The sequence below is a fragment of the Sphaerodactylus townsendi genome, linkage group LG15, assembly GCF_021028975.2.
Source record: "Sphaerodactylus townsendi isolate TG3544 linkage group LG15, MPM_Stown_v2.3, whole genome shotgun sequence".
Taxonomy (NCBI): Eukaryota; Metazoa; Chordata; class Lepidosauria; order Squamata; family Sphaerodactylidae; genus Sphaerodactylus; species Sphaerodactylus townsendi.
The window spans coordinates 29995058-30014244 of NC_059439.1; the positions used below are offsets into that span (position 1 = coordinate 29995058).

At 50.4% G+C, this 19187-nt stretch overlaps 1 protein-coding gene and 1 long non-coding RNA gene across 6 annotated transcripts in view; one reads left to right on the forward strand and one right to left on the reverse strand.

Moving 5' to 3' along the window:
- Positions 1-2739: 2739 nt before the first annotated feature.
- LOC125444590 (myosin-10-like) overlaps positions 2740-19187 on the reverse strand; it is a 74135-nt gene continuing 57687 nt past the window's right edge. For all 5 annotated transcript variants that reach the window (XM_048517094.1, XM_048517092.1, XM_048517091.1 and 2 more), the window contains 14 exons: positions 18430-18642; positions 17766-17910; positions 16623-16829; positions 15476-15580; positions 13315-13467; positions 11198-11446; positions 10515-10727; positions 8824-9036; positions 7819-7980; positions 7526-7654; positions 6660-6748; positions 5020-5145; positions 3928-4148; positions 2740-2848 (listed from right to left, as the gene is read on the reverse strand). In XM_048517094.1, coding sequence (XP_048373051.1) covers positions 4040-4148; positions 5020-5145; positions 6660-6748; positions 7526-7654; positions 7819-7980; positions 8824-9036; positions 10515-10727; positions 11198-11446; positions 13315-13467; positions 15476-15580; positions 16623-16829; positions 17766-17910; positions 18430-18642 — 2113 coding nt within the window. In that variant the 3' untranslated portion in view covers positions 2740-2848; positions 3928-4039. The remainder of the gene's footprint in view (positions 2849-3927; positions 4149-5019; positions 5146-6659; positions 6749-7525; positions 7655-7818; positions 7981-8823; positions 9037-10514; positions 10728-11197; positions 11447-13314; positions 13468-15475; positions 15581-16622; positions 16830-17765; positions 17911-18429; positions 18643-19187) is intronic.
- LOC125444591 lies at positions 2817-3573 on the forward strand. The gene is made up of 2 exons (XR_007246229.1): positions 2817-2957; positions 3233-3573. It is a non-coding gene; the product is annotated as an uncharacterized LOC125444591 (long non-coding RNA).

The window sequence follows — 19187 nt, forward strand, 5'->3', positions numbered from 1 at the left end:
GGGAACTGTAGTCCATAACATCTGGAGTGCCAAAGGTTCGCCACCACTGCTCTATGGGCTTGCAGTGGCTTTGCATGGCCCGCTTAAAAGTTGCCTGTTGGCAGCAGTGAGCAAAAGAAGAAGAGTTTAGGGGCTTACAATCTCCTTTCCCTCTCTCCCTCACAACAAACACCCTGTGAGGTGGGTGGGGCTGAGAGAGCTCTGAAAAACTGTGACTAGCCCAAGGTCACCCAGTTGGCATGTGTTGGAATGCACAAGCTAATCTGGTTCACCAGATGAGCCTCCCCAGCTCAAGTGGCAGAGCGGGGAATCAAACCTGGCTCTCCACATTAGAGTACCCTTCCAGCCTTTGCCACCCATCAGAGGTTGCCATACTCTTCCTCCCTTCTCGGCCTTAGTATGCTCCGATTTTCTCCTCACCTTTTTCCCTCAACCTTGGGGTCAAACCAGCCAGCTTTCTTTCCCTTCCCCTGGGATGGGCCTAGCCCCGTGGTGGCGAACCTTCGGCACTCCAGATGTTATGGACTACAATTCCCATCAGCCCCTTCCAGCATGGCCAATTGTAGGGGCTGATGGGAATTGTAGTCCATAACATCTGGAGTGCCAAAGGTTCGCCACCACTGGGCTAGCCTTTCAGTTCACATTCTGGCCCTTAGTTTCACTGACACACGTTTCCCATAAATGCAGCACTGTCCAGGCCGTTGGAAGTGTTAATTCCGGACAGGGCAGCCCTCTGAGGTCTGGAGCAGCCAAATTAAACAGGGAGTCTGAGGGCACCTTCAAAAGACTAAACTTCTCGCCGAAGCTCACGCCCGAATCAATTTTGTTCGTCTTAAACATGGGGGCTGGACTCCGCTATAACGTTCATTGCTCCAAGCCATTTTCAGAGACAGATTTTTGTTGAAAAGTTGACAGGAACTTAAAAACAACCAGCACCCAAACTTCAAGCAAGCAAGCAGGGTTAGACAGAAGCATTATTTCCCTCCAGGAAGAAGAGAGCGTCTGGGGCAAGGGTGGCCAACCTATGGCGCTCCAGAGGTTCAGAGACTACAATTCCCATCAGCCCCTGCCAGCGTGGCCAATTGGTTGGCCACCCCTGGTCTAGGGACTTCTGTCTCCCTCCTTGGGGTCAAGGTAGCTCAAAGCTCTTCCGACTGACCACATTCGCTACCAGCGGCACCTTGTCTACTGGGAAAGGAGCAGCCAAGGGTGCCAAGCGAAGGGCTTACTGGATCACAGCCTTACCCCCTTGGTGATGGCAGGAGTAGCTAGAAGCTCACTGCAAAAGCACAAGCCCCGCCCACCACAGTGGGTACAAGCACTCTTCCTCTACTAGGAGCAAAGTTGCTTGACCTACTCAGAGCCAGCGCCACTGCTGGGTTATCTACTGCGCCCCCTGCTGGGGATGGTGAAGCCACAATTACACACGCACAACACACATCCCTCTCCCCTTCTAGAAACTGCACTGCACAACACAAACACATGCAGAACCACCGGGTTGGGGAGGAGTTGAGAACGTACTTCCGCTGCCGGCGCTCTAGCTTGCTGTTGGGTCGAGGGGAAAAAAAATGGGACGTGAACAGAGAGAGGGAGAGAAAACAAAGAGATGCCAACGTGAAAAGAATGATCTGGAAAGAACTCCACACGGACAGGCAGTATACGTAAGCGATAATCAATTAAGGTGAGGAAAGGACAGACAAAATGATAACGTCCGGAAGAGTGGGGGAGAGACAGGCGAAGAAACTGGACATTCAAGCACAGCTGAATCTATCTCCGCCTCGGCTCGGGCTCAGAACTATCAAAACGGGTGGAATGCTCGTCTTCAAAACCAAGGTTCTGTATTCAAATCCAACCAGCACCAAGCGCAGCCAATGTACGCCCACACACCTGAGGCGGTTCCGCAGGCTGGTGACCTCACGGTTCATGGACTCGGCCGACTCCGTGACGTCCTCGAGCTCACGCTGCATGCGACGACGGCTCGCGTTGGCCCGCGACACCTCTTCCTCTGCCTCCTCCAGCTGCCGTTTCAGCTGTTTCAGCCGCAGGTGGCTCTTCTCAACCTGCAAGGTGAGGCGACAGAAAAGCGAGGCATAAAGTGAACGCAAGGAAATTCCTTAAAACAGAAGTACTTTTGATGTCAATTCAACTGAGCAATATAGAGCCACAAAACAGAGCAAATTCCATATAGAGCCAGCGTGGCATAGTGGTAAAGAGAAGGTGGATTCTAATCTGGAGAACCAGGTTTGATTCCCCACTCCTCCACTTGAGTGGCGGAGGCTTATCTGGTGAACCAGATGTGTTTCCACACTGCTACATTCCTGCTGGGTGACCTTGGGCTAGTCACAGCACTCTCAGGACTCTCTCAGCCCCACCCATCTCACAAGGCATTTGTTGTGGGGGGAGGGGAAGGGAAAGGAGATTATAAACCCCTTTGAGCATCCTTACAGGAGAGAAAGGGAGATATGAATCCAAACTCCTCTTCTTCCTCTTCAATCGTGTTTGCCCATTTTCTCACTCAGAATCAGGGGCGCTACCCCTGGACTGAGAAATTCATGGAGGTTTCTGCAACTGTGGCAAGGGATTACACCTACAAATTTCAATTGAGTGGTGGTTTCACACAAATGGTGAGGGGGGGGGGCAATCTCAGGGCCTCTCTTTCCTTTTTTTCATTGTTGTTTTAACGCGCAGCCCCTCGTACTGAACCCAGACCCAGGGATGGCCTGGACTTCCTTGGCTTACCTGATCCTTGTACTGATCTGAGTTCCTCCTCTCTTCATCCACCTGTAGAATGACCTCTTTGAGTTTCTTCTCTGCCCGCCGCACCAGTTTCCCCGACAAGATCCTCTCCCTAAAAAAAACAGAACATGTAGAACAACAGTTTCAGGGAAGAGAGAGAGAGAGAGAGACGCTTTCTTCATCCTCCATCTGGTTCAAGCGCATGGTCACAACCTTTACCCGTAAGAGAATGTTTCTATAGCCCTTGGTCATTCCACACAGGCAGCCAGACAAGTAATTACATGCAAACGGGTATATTTTACGCAGATCATAGGATTCTAATTTTTGCTGGAAGGCATGGACAACAGGTCTATGGCATGATCCTGTGGGAAGTGACAACTCGGTAATCAGAGAGTATGTAAGCATAGAGTGCTGCTACAGGAATATAAATAATGTTGTATAAGATGTTAAAAAAATATAAAAATATTATATGGTTTTATTGTATTATATGTTGTAGAATACCCATAGGATATCTTCATGAACAAATGCTTGAGGTTGAGGCACTGAGGAACACAATGAAATACGCGGTTCACGTACACAGCGTTCTGCCAACATCAACCCGGTTTTTCTGAATGGATTATAGGTTTCACCATAGATGAATTCTGAATGATTGTTGAATTTCTGAATGGACTTTGTAAGGAGAAGACTATGAACTTATTTGGATTGGAACAACTATTGAATTTCTTACATAACTTTCTGTTATGAAACAAATGAAATGTTTGAGTTCTTGTATGAAACAAATGAAATGAAAATTTATGTTATGTATACAGATATTTGGTAAACAGAATTTGAGCCCGATTTGCGACGTGGTTTTTGATACATGAATTTGAACGTTGCATGTCTATTGTTTATTTAATGATCCTGTAAATACCAAGGCTGTAGGTGCTTTAATAAGGGCACAGAAGCATATTAACCTGAAATAGATAGCCAAGGCTAGCCTGATCTTGTCAGATCTCAGAAGCTAAGCAGGGTCGGTCCTGGTTAGTTTTTGGATGGGAGACCACTAAGAGAGTTCTAGGTTTCTACACAGAGGTAGGCAATGGCAACCCACCTCTGTTAGTCTCTTGCTTTAAAAACCTCATTGGAGGAGGGGTGTGTGTGTCACCTTAAGTCAGGTGTGGCTTGGAAGCACTTTTTGCAAGCATCCTTTACCTGGACTCCTGCTCCAGCTGCTCCTCCAGTTGGGCCACCTTGGACTCCAAAGTGGCAATCGCAAGCTTATATTTGGACTTGACGGACGAGTCCATCTCCCCCAGCTTGGCCCTCAGGTCTTTGTTCTCTTGCCCCACGGCCTCCAGCTGCCAAGCCTGGCATTCTCAGATCTCTGCATGGGTGCCGCCGGGCCGTCATAGCCTCTGTGGTGAGCTGCTTCCTACCGTTGCAGAGGCGACAGGTTGGTTTGGGGTGGGAGGGGGGGGGGGGAAGTCAGTATGTCAGGTTGGCCTCCTGACAACAAAAGGGGGGTTGTTTTCTGTCATGTCAATGGGTTTCCCTCTGCTTTCGGTTTCTTGCTGGCTCTGTGCTCTGTAATGTGTAGCGAAGTAGATAGTGCCCAAGTGCCGGGTTGTTTTGATATGGTTCCACCCGGCCTTGAGAACTAAGGGCTCCTGCATTCTTGCTCTGTACTGCCTTGCTTTGATATCTCTGGCGAAAGGAGGAAGCAGGGCACCCCGGTGGGCATAAAAAACAGTGTTCTGAAAGCAGGGGTGGAGTGAGGGAGAACTGCCCCAGGGCGTGCATATGCCCTGCGCCCCTGCAATGGTGCCGCCCACCCCGAAACACCTCTGGAACGCCCCGGTTGCCCCCCCCCCCCAGCCCCATTGGTGCTACGCCACAGTCTGGAAGTCAGTTCTCAGAACTGGCTTCTTCTATGGCCATGCTGTCGTCCGTCAATAAAGACCTCTGATTGAAATCACTTAGTTCATTATTGTTAGCAGATCCAGGGCTTGACACAGTAGGAGTAGGCTACAGTGCTGCCAGTAAGCACCACAGTGTAGCTTAGTCGGGATGCTGCTGGACTAGATCTGTGAGATCCACGTTCGAATCTCTCCCGCTGTCTTGGAAATTTTGCCGTGTGACCAAAGCCAGCCTCTCTCAGCCTATCTATTTCACAGGGTTGTTGTCGCAAGGGTAGAAAGAGAGCAGCGGAGAACAATTTTGTAAGCCCTTTCGGGTCCCCGTGGGGAAGACAAGTAAGGGGTGTACAAACAAAACCAACACACGACAACCGCAAAGCCGCAACTCACCTGCATGCTGAGCTTGCGGTATCGGTCATTCAGCAGCTCCATGTTGCTCTGCTCTTCATCCAGCTCTTCCTCCAACTGCCCGATTCTGGCCTCCAAGTGGCGTTTTTCATCTAGGAGGGCAGACCTGCAGTGTAGATTTGGGAGGGTTTTGTGGGTTTTTTTGCAAAAAGTCAGCAACTAAGCAGAGGGCTATCTCTGAAGGTGAGAGCCCTCCACTCCCTGAATAATAACTTGTTGGTGGTCCCTTGCCATGAAAAACATCTGGCTGTCCTTGCCCAGAGCCGGAGCGCTTTCGGCTCTGACCCAGTGGAATGCTCTGTTGAACAAGACCCAGGCCCTGCAGGATCTATCACAGCTCCACAGGGCCTGTAAGACAGAGTGTTGTCCTGCCAGCTCACCCTTGAGGCACAGGTGTCAAACTCGTGGCCCTCCAAATGTTATGAACTACAGTTCCCATCATCCCAGGAATGATACCTGTGCCTTGAGGGCAGCAACAGTGTTCAACATGGCTAGCCTCCCTTTCCCCTACCTTACTTTTCTCTCTTTGCTTTCCCCGTTTGTCCTTTCCCTTTCCTTTTTCCTGATGTTCTTCCATTTTTGCCTCCCCTTCCCCCCTTTGTTTGTTCATATTCAGTCGTATTACTGATATTAGTGACATGAGTTATGAATTCATTCCCCTCAGTAAGTATTGGTTATTGAGGCGCCATAAGGTGTAGATTGCCACTGGCTGGTTTAATTCAAATTTTATTGCTGTACGTAGCTCTGAGCCTGTCTGTGGGGAAAGGTGGCCTCTATATCTATATCGATGGATGGATGGATGGATGGATGGATGGATGGATGGATGGATGGATGGATGGATGGATGGATGGATGGATGGATGGATGGATGGATGGATGGATGGATGGATGGATGGATGGATGGATGGATGGATGGATGGATGGATGGATGGATGGATGGATGATATAGAGGTATAGAGAGATAGAGGATAGAGAGATAGAAGATAGAGGATAGATGAGAGAGAGAGAGAGAGAGAGAGAGATAGAGATTTTCCCAGAAGACCTTATATATATGTAACATTTTTCCCACAAGGCCTTTCAAACCATTTTGCTCTTGGCAACAGAAAAGGAAAGAGAGGCAAGGCAAAGGGAAGAAGAGTTTGGATTTATATCCCATCTTTCTTTCCTGTAAGGAGACTCAAAGGGGCTTACAATCTCCTTTCCCTTCCTCCCCCCCCCCCACAATAAACACCCTGTGAGGTGGGTGGGGCTGAGAGAGAGCTCCAAAAAACTGTGACTAGCCCATTGTCACCCAGCAAAAATGTAGGAGTGTGGTTACCCAAGTAAGTCTCTGCCACTCAGGTGGAGGTGTGGGGAATCAAACCTGGTTCTCCAGATTAGAATCCACCTGCTCTTAACCACTACACCATGTCAGACTAGCTTGAGTCATCCAGGTCAGGGCCAAGGTCACTCAGCTGGCACGTGTTGGAGCGCACAAGCTAATCTGGTTCCCCAGATAAGCCTCCACGGCTCAAGCGGCAGAGAGGGGAATCAAACCCGGCTCTCCAGATTAGAGTGTACCTGCTCTTAACTACTACACCGCGCTGGCTGGAAGGGGGTGGGGGGAGCAAAGCTCACTCACTTGCCGCTGTTCCCGTTGGCCAACTCGTCGGCCAGGTCATCTCGCTCTTGCTGCGCCTGCCGTTTGGCTCGCTCTGACGCTGCCAGTTCCTGCACAGGATGGGAAAAGGAAAGCGGCAGAGTATGGGTTAGAATATAGGTGTCAAACTCGCAGCCCTCCAGATGTTATGGACTACAGTTCCCATCATCCCCTGCCAGCATCATGTGGCCCTCCAGATGTTATGGAGTCGCGGCCCTCCAGATGTCATGGACTACAGTTCCCATCGTCCCCTGCCAGCATCATGCTGCCCTCCAGATGTTATGGAGTCGCAGCCCTCCAGATGTCATGGACTGCAGTTCCCATAATCCCCTGCCAGCATCATGCAGCCCTCCAGATGTCATGGAGTTGCAGCCCTCCAGATGTCATGGACTACAGTCCCCATCATCCCCTGCCAGCATCATGCGGCCCTCCAGATGTTATGGAGTCGCGGCCCTCCAGATGTCATGGACTACAGTTCCCATCATCCCCTGCCAGCATCATGCTGGCAGGGGATGATGGGAATTGTAGTCCATGACATCTGGAGGGCCGCGAGTTTGACATCTGTGGGTTAGAACCTCATGGTAGGATCCATCAGTCTCTGCTCCCTGATGCTTCAAAGAAACAGGAGAATTTCTCCTCTCTGGAAGGAGGAAGTCCACCCTAGGACTCCACCAGGGATACAGTGGAAAGGGGCAAGGTAAGAGTTCCATCACTCAGGCAGAACTCTAATGCCACCCACGCACGACTTGCAGAGGCACATTAACAGACTCAGCCGGCACAGCCGCATTAACATCTCTAGGCTCAGCTGGCAGTTCCATCACAAGGCCCCCCGAGAGCACCGCCTTCACCTCCTGCAGCTGCAACAGCTCCGCCTCCAGATTCTTCAGCTTCTTCTCGCTCTCCCGGGACTGGATGAAGATCTCCTCACGGGCCGCGCGGGCCTCCTCCACTTCCCGCCAGAGCTCTTTCATCTGGGACTGGAACCAGGAAGCGGAAAGAGAGAGAACGGTAGTAGCCTCAGTCCACGCTGTTCCCCCTCAAGGGAACTGCCCTCAGTAGTAAGAGAACAAAGGAAGGCCGACGCCCACAAACACGTCTTGTCTGGCTTTGGCGTGCGTCTCCTCACGCCGCGCACACGCACCTGTAACTTGCGCAGCTGTTTCCCTGCCTCGTCCCGCCCCTTGCTGGCTGCGTCCAGTTGCGCCAGGGCTTCCTGTAGATCGAGCTCCAGTTTCTTCCGAGCCGCGAGGGCTTGAGCCCGTTGCTTCCTTTCGCCGTCCAGCTCGGCCTCCAGCTCTCGCACCTGTCAACGCAACAGCCAGCGCCGACGCTCAGAAGAGACCTTTACGCCCCACGCCCTGCCATCCTTCCTTCCAAACCCAGTAAAAGGAGTGCTTAGCTTGCTGGGGGTACAGTGTAGACCGCTGGGGAAGGCGATGGGCAAGCCATCCCATAAACACAGTCTGCCTAGTAACTGTTGCGATGTGACCTCACCCTTACCTAAAAGGATATTGCTTCCCTTTTGGATGCGCCACCTTCAGAGCTGCCCCGACTCTACTTTCTGCTGTCTTTTGCTACCACAAAACTCCAAATGACTCCCGTGAGCAAAACCTGTGGGGATGCCCTGGGGCTTTGACCACCTAGAACACAGGTGTCAAACTAGCGGCCCTCCAGATGTTCATGAACTACAATTCCCATCAGCCTTTGCCAGTGTAGCCAATGCTCATGTTGGGAGGGACTGGTGGGAATTGTAGTTCATGAACATCTGGAGGGCCGCGAGTTTGACACCCCTGACCTAGAAGAAGAGGAGTTAGGATTTATATCCCCCCTTTCTCTCCTGCAGGAGACTCGAAGGGACTGACAATCTCCTTTCCCTCCCCCATTCACAACAAACACCCTGTGAGGTGGGTGGGGCTGAGAGAGCTCCGAAGAACCGTGACTAGCCCCAGGTCACCCGGCTGGCCTGTGTTGGGGGTGCACAAGCTAATCTGGTTCACCAGATAAGCCTCCACAGCGAATGTGGCGGAGAGGGGGATCAAACCCGGTTCTCCAGATTAGAGTGCACCCGCTCTTAACCACTGCACCACGCTGAGCCTCCCTGCTGCTGCTTGGGCCTGTTCACCCCCACCCCGGGCAGCCTCCCCACCTGCTTGCTCAGCAGTTTCTTCTTGTCATCGTTGGCGTCGTCCCGGCTCTGCAGCTCCCGCTCGTGCTGGGCCTTGAGGGCCTGCATGTTGACTTCCAAACGGAGCTTCCCGTCCTCCGTGGCCTGGAGCTCATCTTCCAGCTCCTCCAGTTGGGCCCGCATCTCTTGCACCTGCTGCTCCAGCGCCCGCTTGGAGCGTTCCAGTTCATGCACCTGATTTGAAAGAGGAGGATGCCAATCATACTTATTGTTTCATCTGACTCTTGCAGCACGTTTAATTCTGGCCAAGGTATGGAGATCTGATATAATACCTTCTTTGGAAGAGTGGAATAACAAAGTACAACATTTCTTTATTTTAGATAAAGGATTCCATCAATCAAGGTTACTCCCGGTAGAAAAATATTTAGATAATTGGCGACCATGGATATTACACCTCAAGAATAAGACGAATGTTGACTTTCTTCCAATTGATTATTAATGTGATTATTTATGGTTTACTAAGGCGGAGACGGTTTGTTAAATTAAGATTAGTTCATAGTTATAGTTAACTTCAAAGAAATTTAGAATTACAATAATGACTGAACAATTTGTTCAGGGTATGGAAACCGGCTAGAGACGTTAATAGATTCATAGAATGTTGACAGTCTTTTGAAGGAGAAGTCAACCTTTTGTCCTCGGTACTGTTTATACCATTTATTGTTTTCTTTCTTTCTCCCTTTTTCTTTCTCCTTTTTTCTTTCTTTCCCTTTTCTTCTTTGGATATACAATATTATATAATTTTAATATATGAAATAAGTAACAGGATTCTCCTGTATTTGTATCTTGTAGTAAATTAGATTGTATATATATAGTTTTGTTTTAATCAATAAAAATTAATTTAATCCCAAAAAAAAGAAAGAAAGAGTAGGGAATGAATGAATGAATGAATGAATGAATGAATGAATGAATGAATGAATGAATGAATGAATGAATGAATGAATGAATGGCAGTATTTTGCCTATGGGGAAGTGGGAGTCGAGTTCAAAGGTCACTTTGGCTAGGGAACCTTCAAGAAGGCTGTCTCCAGGCCAGGACATCCAAAAACCTGCAATACAGCCAGGAGGCCCAGACATACCAACTGGGGGCTATCCTATCCTATCACCACCACCACCACCATCATCTTCTTCTTCTTCATCATCTTCATCTTCTTCTATTATTATTATGATTGTATCAAATTTATAAACCGCCCTCCCCCGGAGGGCTCAGGGCAGTGAACAACAAATAAAACATAAGCCCCAGAACACAAAGTTAAACCACAATATAAATACCCCACATATAATCTATAAAAACAGGAACCATCAAACAGCCGACGGCGTCAAGCACCCTTCCCCCTTCATACCCGCGGGAGGCCAGATGGAGAAGGCACGATGTACTCACCCAGGCTGGCCAATGCTCTCAGCATCTTTTAAAAATGTACAGCTAAGCTAAAGCAAGCAGCCAAACTACAATACAAATTTTGAATCTTTCATTGGTTGCAGTCCCAGGTTTTGAAGATATCTGGTTTGACACACTGTGAGTTCTCAATACTGTTTTTATGCTAGGCCTCATTCCCTTTCCAGAAAATAAGAGACTGCCTCCATCTCTGAGCCCGTTTAGCTCCAAGCCCACCATTTCTCCCTTTCCAGCAAACCCAAACGTCTGGGCGGCCTTACGTTCTTTCCGACGTCGTCCTTAGAGCTGACCAAGTCGTCCATCTCTGCCCGCAGTTGTTTGTTCTGCCTCTCCAGCTCATCCCGCATCTCTTGGGCCTCCTCCAGGGCACGGCTCAGCGACAGCACCTTGGTCTCCTTCTCACGGGCATCGGCCTCGGCCCGGTCCCTCTCCTCTGCACAGCGGGCAGAGATCAGCTTCTCCTCGGCCAGCATCTACCAGAGAATCAGATCAACATAAAGCGCCCCCATTAAGTTGCAACTGACTTCCAGCAACCCCATGATGTTCCAAGAAGAGAAGAGAGAAGAGAAGAGAGAAGAGAGAAGAGAAGAGAGAAGAGAAGAGAGGAGAGGGGAGGGGAGAGGAGAGAGAAGAGAGGAGAGGAGAGAGAAGAGGAGAGGAGAGAGGAGAGAAGAGAGAGGAGAGAGGAGAGGAGAGGAGAGAGGACAGCCATCTGAGCTTAGCAGACACACCTGCCAGAGGGACGGAAGCCTCACCTGGTCAAACTTCTTCTGCTTCTTCTCAAAGAGAGAAGAGAGAGGAGAGAAGAGAGAAGAGAGGAGAGAGGAGAGAGGAGAGAGGAGAGGAGAGGAGCGGAGAGGAGAGGAGAGGAGAGGAGAGGAGAGAAGAGAAGACAGCCATCTGAGCTTAGCAGACACACCTGCCAGAGTGACGGAAGCCTCACCTGGTCAAACTTCTTCTGCTTCTTCTCAAGCGCAGATACCACCTGGCGCTGCTGGTCGAGGGCCACGGTGACATCGTCCAGCTCCTGCTGCAGCCGGGTCCGCCCTTTCTCTAGTTTGTCACAGGCCTGGACCCGTTCCTCATAGCGCAGGTTGAGAGACTCCAAATCCTTGGCTGCTCGACGCCGGGCTTCTTCTATTGTCTCTGCGACTCCGGCGTCTTCCTCCAGTTTCTTCTTGGTCTCTAACACCTGGGGAAATGGCCACCGAGAGGTGATGTAAAAGTACACACATGCGCACACACACGAACACACACACACACAGATGCATGACAATAGTTGAGGATGCTTAAAAACTTGAAGTTTTTACCTCATGAAACAACAACAAAAAATTAGTCCGGCTTCTCTCATAGAGATCTTATTGTGATCTTTTTCTGTTGCTAACTCTTTTCTAACTAGAGCAGGGGTGTCAAATTCACGGCCCTCCAGATGTTCATGAACTACAATTCCCACCAGTCCCTCCCAATATGAGCATTGGCTATATTGGCTAGGGCTGATGGGAATTGTAGTTCATGAACATCTGGAGGGCCGCGAATTTGACACCTGTGAACTAGAGAGTCTGACTCAGCATAACGTAGCTTCATATTCATGCTGCCTTTCCTACCCCTTGGATCCAAGAGGCCAAGAACAGTTAATGTTTATAACTGTAAGCTTCCCTGATGAGAATCCTAGAGTTGGAAGGGACCCTGAGGGCTATCAAGTCCAACCCCCTGCCATGCAGGAACACGCAATCAAAACACTCCTAACAGGTGGCCATCCAGCCTCTGTTTAAAAACCTCCAAAGAAGGAGACTCCACCATACTCTGAGGTAGTGCACTCCACTGTTGAACAGTCCTGACTGTCAGGAAGTTTTTCCTGATGTTTAGGTGGAATCTCTTTTCCTGCACCTTGAACTCTCCTGGTCCTAGTCTCTGGAGCAGCAGAAAACAAGCTCGCTCCCTCCCCAACTTGACATCCCTTCAAATATCTGAACATGGCTATCATGTCCCCTCTTTAACCTTCACTTCTCCAGACTAAACATCCCCAGCTCCCTAAGTCTCTCCTCATAGGGCATGGATTCCAGACCTTTTACCACTTTGGTTGCCCTTCTTGGGACCCGTTCCAGCTTGTCAAGAGGCCCAAAACAGTTAATGTTTATAAATGTAAGCTTCCCTGCTTCATTTACCAGCAAAGATTCAAACCTGGGTCGGCCCAGTCATCGCCCCAAACGGCAGCCACAAGGGCAATGGTGGGATCCAAAAATTTTAGTAACAGGTTCCCATGGTGGTGGGATTCAAACAGTGGCGTAGCACCAATGGGAATGGGCGGGGCATGACGGGGGCATGACCGAGCATTCTGGAGGCGGGGCGTAAATCATTTCTCTGTTATTGTAAAAAACTCTTACTGTAAAAAAATATTCTAATTTCCAGGTGGCATCTTTCTGTCCATAATTTAAACTCATTATAGCAAGTCCTATCCTCTACTGCCAACAGAAACAACTACTTCTCCTCTAATTGACTGCCTGTCAAATACTTAATACTTTCAAATACTTAATTTTGTTTCTAGAAATCAAAAGGAGACTTTCCTTAAACAAGGAACTTATTTCTGAAACATGTTTTTAAAACAGCCCAACAGGGAGAATTATCCCGTTTTCTACCTTCGCTAACCAGCCACATAGGAAACAACAGGACTTTGTGATTTTTGGACCTAATGGAATTTCTAACGGAAAAGCAGACCCAATTAGTAACCCCCTCTCGGCCCACACAAATAATTAGTAACCCACTCTCGGGAACTGGTGAGAACCTGCTGGATCCCACCTCTGCACAAGGGTGCACTAGCTCTCTTTCACACACTTGGCTGCCCTCTCCTCCTCCTCCTCCTTCTCCTCCTCCTCCGCCATTCTTTTTTAGACAAGCCTCCACCAGTCTGTTCCCACTCCCCTCGCAAAGGCTGTGCGATGCGTTAAGAGCATTCGCCTGCTCAAAAAAATCACTGCACACCCACTGGGATGAGGTATTTTTGCCTTTCAGGGTTTCGGGAGTTGCTGCACTGTTTCTACGCCACTCTTTTGTGCGCCCTACCTGAAGTTGCAAAGCCTGGGTCTGGCGGGTGAAGTTCGCTTTGACGGCCTCCTCCTCTTCCAGCTGCTCCACCAGAGCCCCCTTCTCCTCCTCCAGCTGCCGAACTCGCGAGCTCAGGTTCAGCTTCTGCCGCGTCTCTTCCTGAAGCAGTTCCTGAGGTTTGGGGGAGGGGGAGAAACGCTCCCAAATTAGAGGCCGAACGCTCCCAGCTCAGCCAAGATCCTGACATTCATGTTATTTATTTATCTTATTTTCCCGTTTGCATCCCGCCCTCCCCAGCAGGGCTCAGGGCAGCGAACAATAAAAGCAACCATAAAACAATTTCATACATAAAGCCAATAAAAAACGATGTCCCTTCCTCCCTACCATACCCACGGAAGGCCAAGGATGGTCAGTCAAGTCCGTCCGGCTGACCAGATGGAAATGCCTGGCGGAAAAGCTCTGACTGACAGGCCCTGCGGAAACAGTTTAGGTCCCGCAGGGCACTGATCTCACTCGGGAACTTATTCCACCAGGTAGGGGCCAGGGCAGAGGCATAGCTACCATGGGAATATCTGGGGACAAGTGCCCCGGGCGGCACCTTGAGGTGGGCGCAAAAAATTGCAGGCTCGTTAGTGGCTTTTTCAATTTTTCAGGGTTTTTTTCCATTTTTGGCCTGCAGGGGGCGCAGTTTTTGTAGCTAGCTTGGGGCAGCACCAAGAATTCCTCTTACATACTATTGTCAGGCCGTGACTCTCTTTGATGACAATTACCAGCTTCATGTTTGCGTGCAGTTAGGTTCCAAGGGTCCCAAAGCTATGGACCCCCAAAATGGGTGACCCCATGCTCCATTGTTTCCAATAGGAGCTAATAGTAAATGGGGCTACCATTACCTTGGAGGGTGGTCCACACTAACTTCCTTTGGACCCCCTGGAATCAAACTTCACTAAACTCTAGAGTGGTATCATAAGGATAGTTCTCCCTTGTTGATACCACTCCAGGTTTTGGTGGAAGGTTGGTCTCAGGTCCAAAGTTATGGACCCTCCCCAAAAGTGGGTGCCTCCATCCCCCATTGTTTCCAGGAAGCATGCAATGGGAGCTATTAATGGTAGATGGTGGGGCTATCACTTTTGAGGGTCCATAACTTTGGGCTTCCTGAACCAAACTTCACTAAACCTGGGTGGTTTCTTAATCAGGAGAGTCTTCTTGAAGATAGCCACTAAAAAAGTTTCTGCGTAACTGTTAGCTTTCAAACATTAACTCCCCTGGACAGGCACTCCCTCAAATTTTCCCCAGGCACCCCTCAAATTTTCCCCGGCCTTCAAAAAAAATAGCATCCACTTTCAATGTTGTTGCTTCTAAACTAGGGGAGCCCACTGGGTGTGTCTCAGATTTCAGTAAGGTGTTGGGGCATGTTCTATAATGCGATGGTGACTTTGAGATGACCTGGTGCAAAAAATGTTGTTTGGTAGTGGTGGGGGAGGGATGCTGCCCAAATGAGGGGGGGGGGGGCTCAGATTTTGCCCTGGGCTCCATTTACGCTAGCTACACCCCTGGGCCAGGGCCGTAAAAGCCCTGGCCCTCGTGGTGGCCAGCCAGATATCTCGTGGGCTAGGGACCTCCAGCAAATTCCTAGCTGGGCAGTACGGGGAGACATGGTCCCGCAAGTATATATACTTGGCTCTATCACACTTCCACCAAAGGAAGGGATACCAGGGATTCTGAGCCACCTTTAACCTGCTGAAGGCCAGCCAGAGAGGGTATGACTACACCCAGGCCCACAACTGAACTCCTTTGCCAACCATTTACAGCCAAGTCCAGCTGTGGAGTCCTCTCCATCGGGTGAAACGTGTCTCAGCAGCAGTGGCGTAGTGGTTAAGAGCAGGTGTACTCAAATCTGGAGGAATTGGGTTTGATTCCCCGCTCTGCTGCTTGAGCTGTGGAGGCTTATCTGGGGAATTCAGGTTAGTGTGTGCACTCCCACACACGCCAGCTGGGTGACCTTGGGCGAGTCACAGTTCTTCTGAGCTCTCTCAGCCCCACCTAGCTCACAGGAAGTTTGTTGTGAGGGGGGAAGGGCAAGGAGATTGTAATCCCCGTTGAGTCTCCTACAGGAGAGGAAGGGGGAACATAAATCCAAACTCCTCCTCCTCTTCTTCATTCTCACGTGTTTCTGACATACCTGGGTATCTTGCAGATGGGATTCGATGCTGGCCAGGTCTTTGGCAAGCTTTATCGTCTTGGACTCCGCCGTTCCCAGGGTACCGGACACCGCGTCGAGTTCGTTCTGTTTCCAGAAGACAACAACGGACGGAGAAAAGATTAGGGCAAAAATATATCACGGGGAAATTAAAACGACCAAACTGCCAAGTGGAAAGTTAGGGGACAGGGCCCTGGGCATTGTACAGTATGCTCCAAGAAAGTATTTGATATTGACCGTCAAGACCTTCGGGAATGGGGTGGGATATAAAACCAACAAACAAATAAAATAAAATCATGGCATTTCAAGAAAGGGAACCATTTCCTTTTGTGTAAATAAGTGCCTGTTTTCTTTTGAAATTTTGCTCTCTTGAATCCAATGTGGTAATCGGCTTCTCGGGACCAAACCCGACATGCCTATTTATACAGGGTCGAAGCCTGTTTTCCGAGGTCCAATAAGTTTCCTGCAGCCTTTCCCACTCTGAAACCATCCACCCAGTGAGGCTTCTGGGAACAATTTAGACCCAGCTCTTTAAAAACAACCACATCTAGTTTGACCCTAGGGGTGCACCAGAAAGGTAACTGGGTAGAGCTCAGAAGTCTGCAACCTGCGGCTCTCCAGATGTTCATGGACTACAATTCCCATCAGCCCCTGCCAGCATGGCCCTATGCTGGCAGGGGCTGATGGGAATTGTAGTCCATGAACATCTGGAGAGCCACAGGTTGCAGACCCCTGGTATAGCTCATGACAGGCACCGCCTCTTCAGGCCACTCCTAATGGTCTGCTGTGCCCCCCCTCGCCCACCGATTTCCAGTCCGAGCTTCCACCCAGCCTCTCGGGTCTTTGCTGCCCTGCCACCCCACTCAACATTTCCCCGATTGTCTTCAAATACGTTATCTCCATGGCAGATTCACATATGTGCTCAATTATGCAGCAGTTCATTCTAAACATAGATTTCAGTGGGTTGCCATGGTGCAAATTCAATCAGGGACAGACAGACACATATATAGCTACACACACGGCCTTGAATAAGGCTTGGAAATGAACTCAGCGAGCATGGTGAAGGGGGAGGGGGGATCTGAAAAACGAGGACAGGAGAAGGTCTGAAAGATCTCTCGGCCGCACGCACCTGTAGCTTCACCAGCCTGTCGGTGAGCTCCGCCTTGGCCCTCTCGCTCTCAGCCACCCGGAGCTGCAGCTCCTGGACTTGACCCTCCAGCTTCTTGCGCCTTTGCTCTGACTCCAGCTTGGTCCCTTGCAGAACTTTCAGCTCCTTCTGCATCTCGACGTTCTCCACTTCCAGGCCTTGCTTGGTCTTCTCCAGAGTAGTTTTGAACTGGGGAACGAGACAGAAAGATGGACCCATAAGAGACTCGGCTCTCAGATGTACCCCCTTGCTTAAATCCACTTATCCCCCCCCCCCCCCGTGTATTATGGGACTTTTGAATGCAGAGCATTTCGGGCCTTGAACCTACTTCCGCTCTTAATTCCTTTCCCTCCTCCTAGAAGAAGAAGAGTTTGGATTTATACCCCACTTCTGTCCTGTAAGGAGACTCAAGGTGGCTTACACACTCCTTTCTCCTCCTCTCCCCACAACAGACACCTTGTGAGGTAGGTGGGGCTGAGAGAGTTCAGAGAGAACTGTGACTAGCCCAGGGGTAGGGAACCTGCGGCTCTCCAGATGTTCAGGAACTACAATTCCCATCAGCCCCTGTCAGCATGGCCAATTGGCCATGCTGGCAGGGGCTGATGGGAATTGTAGTTCCTGAACATCTGGAGAGCCGCAGGTTCCCTACCCCTGGACTAGCCCAAGGTCACCCAGCAGGAATGTCGGAGTGTGGAAACACATCTGGTTCATCAGATAAGCCTCTGCCACTCTGGTGGAGGAGTGGGGAATCAAACCCAGTTCTCCAGATTAGAATCCACCTGCTCTTAACCACAACACCACGCTGGTTCCTACCCCTCCACCCCACCATCTGGTTTTCACCCGTTTGGATCCCTCAGCTCCGAGATTGATTCCCTTTTTCTAGCCCACCAGACCCTTCTTAGAGTTATCAAAATCCAGGTGGGGCCTGGGAATATCCCGGAACCACAACTGACCTCCAGAGGACAGAAATCAATTCCCGTGGGGAAAATGGCTGCCTTGGAGGCCCCTGCATTATACTTCTCTCCGAATTCTCCCTTCCACCTCTGAAGCTCAAGAAATTTCCCAGCCCACATCCAGCAATCCTAACTTTTCTTGATCCCAACAAACCGACTCTCCTCAGCGTACCCGACGCGACTGCTCCAGCTGCTCCGACAGCTCCTCAAGGGCACTCGTGTGCCGCTGGCGCATTTCCAACACTTGCGCTTCGTGTGTCTTCACTTCGTCCTCTATGGTCTTCTTGAGTTCGGTCACTTCCTGTTCCCGCTTTGACCTGCGATGGAAAGGGGAAACATACAACGTTGGCCAATCACAGAGGTTGATCTAAAACAGGGGTGCCCAACTGGCAGGGGCTGATGGGAATCGTAGTCCATGTGCATCTGGAGGGCCAGAGTTGGGCGCCCCTGCTCTAAAATGAGATGTAATAATTACTGCAAGGGTCCCCATGGCCCCCACTAGTAACTTTCTGGGCACCCACCAAGTATTTGTAGAAAATGGCCGGGCCAAATGGGATATTGGTTTGTTTGGTTGTGGAGTGCTTTGGCAGCAACTGCCACCACAGGACAAGGATTTTCACTGTGTGACTGACGGTAAGCTGTGGCAGCCATTTTGTGGTTGACTCCACTTCCTGAGGCAGCCATTTTGTGGTTGACTCCACTTCTTGAGGCAGCCATTTTATGGCAGCCATTTTGTGGCTGTGTGTAGAATTCCAACGGCGCCCACAGGTTCAAACAGGCCGAGGGAACCTTGAACTACTGGGCTGAGGTCGACAGCGTTAAAGTCAGTCTTTTACCGTAGCTCTTGCTGTGCGGCGGTTGAGTCCAGGGTGTCCTCGAGCTCCGTCTTCAGGGCTTCCAGCTCCTCGCCCAGGTCCCGCCGCTGCTTCTCAGCCTTGGTGCGGGATGCCTTTTCAGACTCCAGATCTTCCTGCAGCTCCGCTAACTGTGCCTGCAGCTCACGCAACGATTTCAGCACGGCGTTCTTTTGGGCCGATTCTTCCTCCACTCTATAAGGAATCCAAGGAAAGAGCCAGGGTAATCGTGGGTCGTAGAGGAAAGGAGGAGCTAGAGGCACAATGTCCGTAAGAGTAAATACAACACGAAAAGATCTTTGCCAGACGGGGGACATGGAGCTTCCTCAGGTCAGGAAGATGGTACAGGAAGGGAAGCACCTTCTCCCTGTATGCTGAGGTGCCGATCCAAATCCTGCCTATACCTGGGAAGCCCAGACTCCCAGAACACCTCTGCTCACCCAACCATATGTGGTTATGTCCAGTGGTGGGATCCAATAATTTTAGTAACAGGTTCCCATGGTGGTGGGATTCAAACTGTGGCATAGCGCCAATGGGGCTGGGCGGGGCACGACAGGGGCAGGGCATTCCTGGGCGGGGCTGTGGCAAGGACACAGCCGCTGCGCCAGTCCTTGGGCAGGAAACGAATGCGTGCAGGCTGCCACGCATGCCAGTGCACCACCTGCGAGACTGCTTCAAGTTCTGCGTGCTACTGCTGAGAGGAGGGTCATGACTAAGGCAAAAATCACGTGGCAAAATCA